Source organism: Choloepus didactylus, chromosome 19, assembly GCF_015220235.1.
Source record: "Choloepus didactylus isolate mChoDid1 chromosome 19, mChoDid1.pri, whole genome shotgun sequence".
Classification (NCBI taxonomy): domain Eukaryota; kingdom Metazoa; phylum Chordata; class Mammalia; order Pilosa; family Megalonychidae; genus Choloepus; species Choloepus didactylus.
Genome location: NC_051325.1, coordinates 53081390 through 53094075, shown reverse-complemented (window position 1 = coordinate 53094075; position 12686 = coordinate 53081390). Strand labels below are relative to the sequence as shown.

Genomic DNA, 12686 nt, shown 5'->3' with positions numbered 1-12686 from the left:
ATGGTGGCAGTATTCATGATTCACAATGGATAGAGATGGCCTAAGGGTACATTGACCGATGAACGGAATGGTGAACTGTGATGTATACATATAATGGAATATTGAGCTGCTACAAGAAGGAATGAAGTTGTGAGATATACAACTAGGTGAATGGACATTGAGGGCAATATGTTGAGTGAAATAAACCAGAAATGAAACGACAAACATTATAATGCCTCACTAACATGAACTAACTATAATGTGCAAACTCTGAGAATTGAGTCTGAGAGCATAGGAAATCAGGGGAAGGCTTATGGCAAAGGTTCCTAGATTGTATGCTCTTACAGCAGTTACATCTATTCCTGAGTTGTAATGGCTATTTCTAAATTCTGAGGTGCTGAGCTCTTTGTGTATAACCTGGTCGGTCCCTGGAACTTTGGGTATCTCTGTGACACCTGAGACTCAGAGCCCGAGTCTGGCAGCTATGAATGTCAGCATTACCCCATAGAGCAAATGTTAAAGAAGCTGAAAAAGAGATTATACTTCAATTAGAGATATGAACAAAATGGACTTGGTTAGGACTAAGGTGAATCAGACTAAAGGGTAAAGGACAATATTGATGTGTTTTAAAACTTCAAATTCTGTGTGAGACTAAAGGATGAGATGTCTATATTTTTTGTAGCACACTATATAATTTAACTTGTATGGTCAGTTTATTCAAACACCATAATTACATGGAACTTTGAATAGAGAGTGAAATCTGGTTGGTTGGTATAGTTTAGTGTGAAGCCCTGATACATCCCAGAGTAATTTGGGCACAGAATAAACATGTATTTGCAAAGTCCCCCTGAGGGACTGGGGAAAAATGTGGAATATTAAACTTCCCCACCTGGGGGATTCCTGATATTCTCACAAGCTTGGGGACTACCAATTTAGAAGGCCAAGCCCTCGATCTTGGGGCTTGCCCTTATGAAGTTTGTTACTGCAAAGGAGAGGCTAAGCCTATTTAAAACTGTTCCCAAGAGTCACCCCCAGAGAACCTCTTTCGTTGCTCAGATGTGGCCTCTCTCTCTAAGCCAACTCTGCAGGTAAACTCGCTGCCCTTCCTGCTATGTGAAACATGACTCCCAGAGGTCTAAGACTCCCTGGCAATTTGGGACATGACCTGGGGGATGAGCTTGGCCCCGGCATTGTGGGACTGACAAAGCCTTCTTGGCCCAAAAAGGGGAAGAGGAATGAAACAAGGGAAACAAGGTTTCAGTGGCTGAGATATTTCAAATAGACAAGAGAGGTCATTCTGGTGGTTATTCTTATGCAGTATATAGATAACCCTTCTTAGTTCTTAGTGAACTGGAATAACTAGAAGGAAATACCTGAAACTGTTGAACTGCAACCCAGTAACCCTGATTCTTGAAGATGATTATGTAACTATATAGCTTACACTGTGTGATCGTGTGATTGTGAAAACCTTGTGGCTCCTACTCCCTTTATCCAGTGTATGGACAGATGAGTAGAAAAATGAGGAGAAAAAACAAATGAATAATAGGGAGGGTGAGGTGGGTATGAGATGTTTTGGGTGTTCTTTTTTACTTTAATTTTTATTCTTATTCTTTTTTTGTGTGGTAATGAAAATGTTCAAACATTTTGGTGATGAATGTACAACTATATAATGGTACTGTGAACAACTGATTGTACACTCTGGGTGGTTGTATGGTTGGTGAATGTATCTCAAAAAGTTGAATTAAAAAAAAGAGACAATGAAAATTAAATGTAATAAATGATCCTGCACACAATCTAATAAGGGAGAAGAAAAATATGAAACTAATTGAATACAGACTTTATATCAATGTTAAACTTCTTGAACTTCATAACTGCACTTAAGGTGGTGTGACGGTTAGGTTCATGTGTCAACTTGGCCAGGTCTCTGGTCAGGCAAGCACTGGCCTAACCGTTACTGCAAGGACATTTGTGGCTGGTTAATAAACCAACAGGCTGGTTTATTAAATCATCAGTCAATTGACTGCACCCGTGACTGATTACATCAATGAAGGGCATACCTTCTGCAATGAGAGAATTCAATCAGCTGGTTTTAGTCCAATCAGTTGAAGACTTTTAAGGAATAGAGAGAGAGGACCTTCTCTTCTTCTTTGGCTAGCCAGCATCTCCTGAGGAGCTCAACGAACACCTTCATTGGAGTTGCCAGTTTGCTGCCTGCCCTACGAAATTTGGACTTCTACATCCTGCCCTACAGCATTTGGACTCATGCATTCCCACAGTTGCATGAGACACTTTTATAAAAACTTCTATTTACAGATATCTCTTGTTGGTTCTGTTTCCCTAGAGAACCCTAACTAATACAGGTGGTTACATAAATGAATATCCTTGTACCTAGGAAATGTACATGGCAGTAATAAGTGTTCAAGAAGCATGATACATTCAACCTATATTCAAGTGTTCAGAAAATGGATTGATAAATAGACAGACAGAAGGACAGAGACAGACAGAATAATATGACAAATGTAGCAAATTTTTAAAATGGTAGATCTGGGCATCTGGAGGATAGGGGTATGTTCTTTGTTTGGGGTTTGTAGTATCTCTCTAACTGCCTTATAATTTTGCAAGCATTTCAAAATAAAAAGTTAAAAAAATTTTTTAAAAAGTTCTCGTAATCTTTGGCCTTTTTGTGGCAAAAAGACCTGGCAAAGCTTAGAAAATGTCCTATCTCTGATAGATTTTTTTCTTTAAATAAATCAGAGACAAAGCACTGGGATTTAGCCTGTAATATATAAAAATAGTACATGATGTCACCTCCAAGTAGGGCAAAATTCTTTATCACAAATGTTCAATATGTATAACCAGGATATGAGACAAAAGTAAAAAGCAGAAAGCTAAGCGGCTTTCAGAGCAGATCTTAAATAAGAAAAAAAAAAAAAGTCAATCGATTTTTAAAGGTCTTGTGGCATGTTGTATGATAATTTCATAATGAAGCTACAGAAACTTCTGCCAAGAGACAAGTAAAAAAGCCAATGATAGGGAACTGGTTAAATAAATCATATTAAATCCATACACAGTAATTCTCTGTAAACAGTAAAATGATGCTGCAGAAGACTATTTTACCAACCCTGTTCAATGGAAAAGTTACAATACAGTATATGGGGTATAAGCCCATTGAAACAAAATTAATGCATTTAAATAAAACATATGCATATATAGACCAAATTGTTAACCATAATTATCTTGGGGTAGTAATAATATATGTAATTTTAATTTCCTTCTTTTTTGCTTGTATATTACCTTTAGGACAACACAAATATTTTAAAGTTTGTTTGTTTTGTTTTTTTTTTCAGGTTTGCTGAGCAGTTCTTGAAATTAAGTCATTAATTTAGTCAGCTCTTCCTGCAAAGATGGGGCAAACATGGTGAAACACTGAATGGGTGGGGTTGTGGGGAGTGGACAGGAGTAGAAGAGGAAAGGACCCACATTAACTGATGTCAGATGTTTTTTACACGGTATCATATTTAACTAATTAATCTTCAAATCCAACCATAGGCTCAGGCATTATCACTCTCACTTTATGGGTGAGGAACTAGTTACTCAGAGAGGCAAAGGAGCTGGCCCAGGGACACACAGCTTTTAATACAGTACTGGGACTCAAAACCCAGGTCAGCCTGACTCTAAAACCCGAGCTCTTTCCACTAGGAAAGTCTCCCAACGTAAGAATTCTGAACGTGTTCCATAGTCAAGCTTTTAAAAAAATGCTAATGACTACAGAGTGGTTATGCTTAGCCATGAGTCCCACCATAAAGGAAAGAAGTCAGTATTTGGATAAATGGAAATTCTATTCTCTAACAGAACACAGACTGACCCCTAAAATTCTCTTAATTCATCTCTGATACACTGTCCAGGGCTCTTTTCTCCAATAGCTTTGACTGTCTGCGCCTTCTTTGTTTTCTGGCAAAACTGGGTTGCCTGCCCACACATTAACAAGCACCACACAACACAGAATTCAAGGGAACAGCCCCGTATCAGATAAACGCACTCGAGAATATCTTAAATTCATTTCCTTTTCTAAATGACTTCTTGACATTTTATGATTCATCTTTAATTTCTTGGATCCTATTAACTAGGGCAGAGTACCAGTGAATGTTTGAAAAAGCTGTACAGTTTCCAAAGTAGCTTTCTCATTAATAGCGTCATAAGGCAGGGCCCTATCAGTATCACTCTTATTTTACAGCTGTGAAAATGAAGGCAAAGACAACAGCTAATACGTGGGAGTGGGGCCTGTATGTTGCTTTTGTCTGCAACAGTGCTGCCCAAACACTGACCCCGGAACTGGCCACTTCATCACCATCTGGGGAACTTATTAAGAACATAAGTTCTTGGGACCTCCCCCAGACCAAGAATCAGAAGCTCTGAGGGTGGGGCCTGGTAATGCTACATTTAGTAAGCACCCCCAAGTGATGCGCAGGAGAAGCTGGGCTCAGAAACCACAGCTAAAAGGTAGGCAATAAGAGGTAGAGGACTGCCTCCTAATCACCTCTGAACCCTGACAGCATCCCTGGGCCATGTCAAGGCTTGTCAGGACAGTCAGTCAGAGAAAAACGGTGGGTCAACCAATCACCCACAGGACAAGCAACTGTACACGCAGCTGCACGAAACACCTGTCCCTTTTTTATGAGGACCTTTAGTTGCATTACTTGAAGAAGGCAGTTTTTTTTCTCTCAGACCCACACTCTTACTTGGTCAGGACAATGGAGACTGCATCATTGAGGATACTTTCTCCAAAAACCAGCATGTTGAGCACGGGGTCCACGTGAAGTGCATTGAAAATAGCAATAGTAGCCACTGGATCGACGGCAGATATTAGGGAGCCAAATGCAAAACTGTAAGAAGAGAAAAGGAAGGGGGAAATTCTGCCATGCTGATTGCTTGCTCCACATATTAAAACAAACATAAACTATATTCGACATAACATACTACTATACCATGTAGCTGAATTAACTACAGAAGATGGTGTATTTTTTCCATTATAATATCTGTGAATTGACATTATGGGGAGCAGTGAAAGGTCCACTCAAAAAGGATTTGTTTGGAATGGCCTGGCTTTCTATGGTAAGTACTAAGACTTTATCTTGACCAATGGTGGACAGCAGACTTTGGCTGCCAATTACACACTTCCCAACCCTCTTGGCCAGAGCAGCTGGAACCATCATGGCTTGGGGCCCTCCTTGGGGGCCTCTCCCCAAAGGCCCATTAGCTCCTGGGTCTGACTTCTGCTTTGTCCCTTGCTACAGCCCATCAAGAGTACCCATCTATGACCAACCCCAGCCTGCAACTTGGTTTTGCAACATCCAAGGAAGTGCTCAAAGCCAGGAGTAGCTCCATCATGCTTCAGGGGAGGGGTGGCTTAGGGGGCAGCCGCCAGCATTGGTGCTGCCTCCCTAGCAGGCCAGCGGGTCTCACTGCAGTACCCATGAAGACCTCATTACTGCCAACAAATGTTTAATGATTGCCTAATATGCTTCAGGCACAGGGACTAATAAGAATGGCAAACATTTATATGGCACTTACCATTGCCAGGCACTATTCTAAGCACTTTACACAGAGTAACTCAATAATCCACCTGGCAATCATATGAGATGGGCCCATTATTATCTCCATTACATATGAGGAAACTGAGGAGCCAATGTCAGATAGCTAATAAGTGGCAGAGCCAGAATTCAAACACAGGCTTTCTGGCTCAGAGTCGGTGCTAACCACTACACTGTGTATAGCAATATCCAGAGACAATAAGAAAGTTAGGAAACACACAAGACAATTTTAGAAAATGACAAATGTTACAGAGGCAATAAAGCAGGGTGACATGAGAGTGACCTGGTGGAGGAAGGAGGAAGTGGGAACCACTTAGACTGGGTGGACAGGGAAGGTCTCTCAAGAGATGACACTTGTTTGAGCAAGGACCTATATGACCAGAAGCAGCCAGCCAGGCCAAGATCTGGGGGCAGAGGTAATAGCAAGTTACTTCAGAGGTGGGAGCAAGCTTGGTTACCTGGGAATCAAAAAGAAGGCCAGTGTGGCAGTAGTGTTGTGAGGGTAAGGGTGGGCAGTGAGGGAGGAAGGGCCTAGATGACATCAGGGGGCCCTGCGGGCCGCAGGAGAAGTCTGAGTCTCTTTTTCTCCCTTAGTGTTCTTGCAAGTCTTTTATTGACTTAAACTGCAGGGCCTGGCACTGCTTTCTTTCCAGCAGAGTGGTTAGGTCTGCCCTCTTCAACAATATCATACAAAACACGGAGCCCCAAGGGGACAGCCCTGCAGCAGCAACATGGGCTGGAGACCATCCACAGTTCACTTCCCACAGTCACCAAGCTCACAGTCTGAGAGGTGAGAGAGGACACTTGGCCTGGGGAAGAGGGCGTGCCCCGTCTGATTCCACTGTCACCCAGCAACCTCTAGGATCAGGGAGGCAAGGCCTGGCCGGAGGAAATGCTCGGCTGCCTTGCCAGTTGTGGTTCTCTTTGTAAATCAGTAATTTAGCATTTTGGTTTCTGTGGCAGCTCGGTGTGAGTTTGATGAATGTGACTTTATCCAGGAGAGCCTGATTACCTCAAGGAGCACCTCTGGACCCCAAACTGAGGACCTGACCCCAAAAGATGTTCTCAGCTCAGACCTCGCTTTCCAGACATTCCCTGTCCTCCCACAGGTTACCACATGCTAACCACTGGCAGTGGCTTTCCTGGCCCTTTGCCCTCGCTGTGAGCACCAAGCAGGTAGACACTAGTTGAGGCTGTATCTCAGTGTCTGTGCTGGGCATGATCCAAAGATATCTGCGGAAGAAAGGAAGGAGGGAGGGAGAGAGAGAAGAAGGGAGGGAAAAGGGAAGGAAGAAAAGGTAACTTCACCAAATAACTGCAAACCTGGGAGGCCCTGCTTTGTTGGCAGCTGGCTTTGACGCCCTTACAATGCAACCCAGATGCAGAGCTTCTTGCCTGTCCTCTTCTTTTATTCCCACCCTTATCACTTGTGACAACCTCACAAGGGGCCCCAAAAGAAGGACGTCTAAAACCTGTCTCCTGTAGGACAGGGAGAGAGGAAGGAGAGGGAACCTGGAGAGATAATGATGGGGTATGTGTTGTGTTGACTGTGTGTGGCTCAGCTGAACTTTCCCTGCCATTCCCAAGTAAGGCGGAGTGGGACAGACACTCACTGTCGTCCCTGCTCAGCATCTATTCCCCATCACCTCCCCAGTTTTGTTAACAGCACCCAATTTCCTTTTGGGGAGGCACACCTCTTCCACTCTCCATCTATTCAACCATGTGGGGGCTCTAAGCGTGGGCATGGGACCCAAGCTTGGCCAACAGGGCCATCACAGGCATTTTACTGGATCATCAGGAAACAGGCTCTCCTTTTTTTGGTGGGGATGGTAGAGGTGAGGGTGATATGAGCCTGGAGCTGTCACTGCCATGTGAGTCACCATGTGGGGTGAGTATGCCTGAGAATGGGGCCAATCAGAGGAGCTGAGCTGAGACCCAGTGAGAGGAGAGATTCCCAACATCTTGGGCCCCTGGAGGCAGTCTGCTGGAAACCATCACCCTGGGGACACTTCAGTCCTGCAAGCAAACAAACTAGTTTTGTTGTTGTTGTTTGGCTTAGTTTGTATTGGGTTTCAGTTGCACTGAAAGAGGCCTGACTGATATCCCTTGTCACTGTCCCTGTGGCCTTCTGAATTGGGAATCAGTGATGGATCAATGAAAGGAGAGAGAAATGGATAGACTCGAAATATGGATTAAAGCAAATATCTGGGCGGTGGGCACACAGGTATCCACTGTATAGTCTTCCACCTTTTCTGTCTGTTTGAAAGTTTTCATAATAAAAAGTTGGGAAATATGCTTTGCATGAATCATAAGACACATTTAGCTCTAGTTGGGAACCTAAATTGGGACAGAGTATTTCTGAAAGTGAATCCAAAAAAGTTTGAAATATGAACTGTCTGAATCAAGAGGCCTGAATCTAAGGGATTACTTGACCTTGCCATCAGTCGTTTCATTCCATACATTCATGACCCAGTCTTTCATAAGGATGCTAGAAGCTAGAAGTTCAACTTAATTGAACTTAATTCAACTTAAATGCATGTTTTCTTTATTCTCAAAAGATAGCAATGTCAACAAAATGAAAAGGAAATAGACTGGGGATATCTAGTACTAAGAGTGAAACATCTTTTCAACAAAAATATCACTAAAACAAATCTGTGCAACAAAGTTATTTTTATGTTTTCTATAGTGCAGAGGTGGGCTGTAGGTCCCATGTTTGACCAGCACGGAACTTTTGAAAAATTGAATGTTTGTCAATATTTTAAAACAGGAAATTTTGTTGTAAAAATCTAGAAATCTGGTTCCTCTTGAAAAAAATTTTTTTAAATATCTAGTAATTTTGAGTCCACATTCTCATATGGTTATTATTAACTGGAGCTGAGAAGGGGCTGTTCCCTTCAGGCAGGGTATGCTCTCTCAGCCATCACTGTTCCCACTCTAGATTCACACCTGGCCAGCTCCCCTCTGTTAGGAGCTCCATCAGGCTCTGCAGCTATATGGATTTGTATCCTCTGGTTAGTCTTCCCCAGAGTGGTCCCCCTCCATCACCCCCACCATCTGTGGAAGAGTCACTTTTTAACAGGGAAGGCAGTACCTGCACATACAGAAAGAGAAACTGGCTCTTACTTTGCTTTTCTAAAGGGCAATTGGTTTACTCCTTTTCCCACAAACAACCCAACCACCAATTCAATTCCAAAAAAATTTATCAAGCATTTTCTGTGTCACCAACCAGTTGTGTCCCAAACAGGCTGATGGCTTAAATGCTGTGACACCTTCCTTTACATCAACTGGGTTTCAGACATTTCTTTTCACTTGTAAAATATCAGTTCTGCTTTATTTCCAACTCCTATGGAACAGGAATGTGATTTTGCTGTTTGTTTATGTATCAAAAACTATCTTACAACAAAAGCTCCAAAATTTATGTTTCTAGGAAAACAAAAGTGGTTTTGGAGTTGATGTAATCAGAGGAACATTTCCCATGAAAAGGGCTCCAAGATTCTAGTCCCTGCCCTGCCTGATGGGAAAGGCCTGGGACTGAGCACTTGGGCCCACACCCAGATCTCCAGCCACCTGACATGGGCACAAAAACATAGAGCAAGGCTGCATCCTTGCTGGACTTCTCAGAGAGGGGAAAGCAGACTGCACTCTGCTTGCGTATTTTCCAGAACTAGGTCTGGTACCTTCTGAGAGACTGCTGCCTAGTTGCTTCTTGTTAAGCTGATTATGGAAATTCCTGGAGTGGGCTCCTGGGGAGCAGCCCTCATTGCTCACTGGAGTAGCTTCAGACTGAGGGGGAAGTCCAGAGAAAGCCCTTAGCCCTGCTGCTTCTCTCCACCCGCTACTTGGTGGGAACCCCAGAGTAAAGATTCCCACCTCACTCCCCATTTCCTCCATCTGCAATCTATTAAGAGGACAACTTTTCATTATGGCTATTGAAAAGACTTAAAAATTAGGTTGGACGCACGATATGACTCCTGGGGATGAATCTGGACCCAGCATCGTGGGACTGAGAGTATCTTCTTGACCAAAAGGGGGATGCAAAATGAGACGAGATAGTTTCAGTGGCTGAGAGATTTCAAATGGAGTCGAGAGGTCACTCTGGTGGGCATTCTTATGCACTATATAGATAACACTTCTTAGGTTTTAATTTATTGGAATAGCTAGAAGTAAATACCTGAAACTACCAAACTCCAACCCAGCAGTCTGGACTCCTGAAGACGATTATATAATAATGTAGATTACAAGGGGTGACAGTGTGATTGTGAAAACCTTGTGGATCACACCCCTTTTATCTAGTGTATGGATGGATGAGTAGAAAAACGGGGATAAAAACTGAATGACAAATAGGGTGGGATGGGGGGATGGTTTGGGTGTTCTTTTTTCACTTTTATTTTTTGTTCTTGTTCTGATTCTTTCTGATGTAGGGAAGATGTTCGGAAATAGATTGTGGTGATGAATGCCTAACTGTATGATCATACTGTGAACAGTTGACTGTAGACCATGGATGATTGTATGGTATATGAATATATTTCAATAAAACTGAACTTAAAAAAAAAAAATTAGGTTGGAGAGGATTCTTAATAATAAAAGAACAATGGTGCAATGTATTATGTGTGTTGGGGGGGGGGGGGTGGCTAAACAGAGTTATTCCTTCCAAAGCTTATCCAAAGCTTAAACTACATTAATAATTTCAATCAAAAATGCTTTGACTGGGGATCTTCAAAATTGCTCAGTACAATGTGATTCACTTCAGAGACAAATTATTGCAGCAAAAATCACAAGTTAAAAAAAGAAGAAGAAGAAGAAGAGAGAAAGAATACAGAAGTACTACACTCAGGAAGCAGAGTGGAGAAAACTTCCCCAATCTAAAAAGCAGTCACAGGGGTGTTACAATATGAAGGGTTTACCTGTCTGTCATGTTGAGTTTAGAGATTACATCAGCCTGCAAAATAAAACACACAAAGACATACACACATACACACAAAAGAAAACCCCTGGAGAACAGCCAAGAAGATTAAAATGTCCATTAGTGCTTTATTACAAACTAATAAGGACATTAATCTTCAGTCCCAAACCATTTGAAAAATAAATAAAACTCCCAAACTTTAGTTTAAGCATGCATTTGATCACCATACAACAATAGTATGGAAAAGAATGCTACATTTTTAAGCCCTAAATTAACCATAGTTTTCTTCTCTAAAGTTCATTCCTATTTGATACTACTAGAAGCTGAGCAATGAACAAGGTTCAAAACGGATTTATTCTGGTGCCAACGAGGCAGCAACAAAGGTGAAAGTCAGACGGAATGGGCTTTAGTCTATCGCTAATAAAAGAAGAAAACAGATCTGACTCAAATAAAGTACAGAACACCCACTTGATGGCACTGGGAAGTGGTTTAGCAATGGCAGAAAATACAGAGTACATAATTTTACAGATAGACCACCTAAAATTGAGTGAACAGATTCCAAATCATCTTTGATTTTTAAAATGTAAAATTTTATTTTTAAAAAAAGAAACGTTTAATCTTGATTCAATTTACCTGACAACACAACTGATATTGTTATAATGTGAAGACTTTGATGGTATATATTCTGCTTTATTTTTAGGATGGTATATATACTGCTTAATACAGTAATGGTTTGCAACGAAGAGCAAATACTTTTGGATTTTGGAAGAGAATCATTCAATTCTAGATACCCAAGCTCTTCAAGGACACTTAGGAACAATTTTAGCACTTCCTCATAGGAGTTTGGATTTCCTTCCAGTGAAACCCAGGCCCCATGAGGTGCCCCCTACACTGCCCTCCCTGCACTAGCTCCAAGATGATAGATTTTCAAAGTTTTTCAAAGATGTTTATCTTACCTGACCTAGAAAATAAATTCCTCCACCTACTATAAAAGCGGAAATTGCCGTACCAAAAACAGCAAACAGGGTGATGGAACCAATATTCTGAAAGAAGTTACCCTGTTTGAAAGAGAAGAAATTAGAGAAATGATTAGAAAAGCTGGTACAGTCAGCAAAGGCATGGGCTCCTCACACCTGACCCCCTCCCAGGCTTGATTCCCACCCTGTCTGGCACAGTGAAAACCTGGGTCTTCCCTGCCCCCCATGTTAATGCAGAGCCAAGCCCTGGGGTTGTCACCTCCCTTCACAGCTCACATCTCCCTGCTTCTCCCCACTGACCTCTCCACTGCCCTAGCCCTGGCCACCATCACCTCTCAACTGGTCCCCTGCAGTAGATTCTTACCTCTCCTCACAGCCAGTCCTGGCCCCTTTCACTCCACTCTCCAAGTGCTTCCAGAACAATCTTTGCAAAAAGAAAATCTGATCTGTCACTCTCACCCTGACTCCCACTCTCACTTGGACTGCTCCAAGGCTAAAACTGAACTGAAGCCTGGATGGCTGGATATTCCCGGAATATTTCTCACTCCCTGGATTCTGGTCACACCGGCAGCTTTTTGTTCTTTGAGGGAGTCGGCTTCCTCCAGACATCGCGTTTTTATACACATTGTTCCCTCGACTTCCCTTTTCCTCCCTCTTTGCTTAGGGAACTTTCAGCCCCTGTTGACTCTTCCTTTCCCTGATCTCTTAGGTTAGATCATTTTCTATGTTCTTAAGTGTTCTAGCTTGCTAACACTGCTAGAATGCAAAACACCAGAGACGGATTGGCTTTTATAAAAGGGGGTTTATTTGGTTACACAGTTACAGTCTTAAGGCCATAAGTGCCCAAGGTAACACATCAGCAATTGGATACCTTCACTGGAGGATGGCCAATGGTGTCCGGAAAACCTCTGTTAGCTGGGAAGGCACGTGGCTGGCGTCTGCTCCAAGTTCTGGTTTCACATGACTTTCTCCCAGGACGTTCCTATCTAGGCTTCAGCTCCTCAAAAATGTCACTCTTAGTTGCTCTTGGGGCATTTGTCCTCTCTTAGCCGCTCCAGAGCAAAAGCCTGCCTTCCAAGGCCATCTCCAAAATGTCTCTGTAAGCTGAAGCTCCTCTCTCAGTTCTAGAGCATTCTTCAGTGTCCCTCTTGGCTGTAGCAGCTTGCTCCTTCTGTCTAATCTTATATAGTGCTCCAGTAATTTAATTCAGACCCACCCTGAATGGGTGGGACCAAC

At 42.4% G+C, this 12686-nt stretch overlaps 1 protein-coding gene across 4 annotated transcripts in view; it reads right to left on the bottom strand.

Moving 5' to 3' along the window:
• Positions 1-12686, bottom strand: part of SLC9A8 (solute carrier family 9 member A8) — a 99926-nt gene that overhangs the window by 43446 nt on the left and 43794 nt on the right. For all 4 annotated transcript variants that reach the window (XM_037810963.1, XM_037810961.1, XM_037810962.1 and 1 more), the window contains 3 exons: positions 11430-11531; positions 10475-10509; positions 4719-4862 (listed from right to left, as the gene is read on the bottom strand). In XM_037810963.1, coding sequence (XP_037666891.1) covers positions 4719-4862; positions 10475-10509; positions 11430-11531 — 281 coding nt within the window. The remainder of the gene's footprint in view (positions 1-4718; positions 4863-10474; positions 10510-11429; positions 11532-12686) is intronic.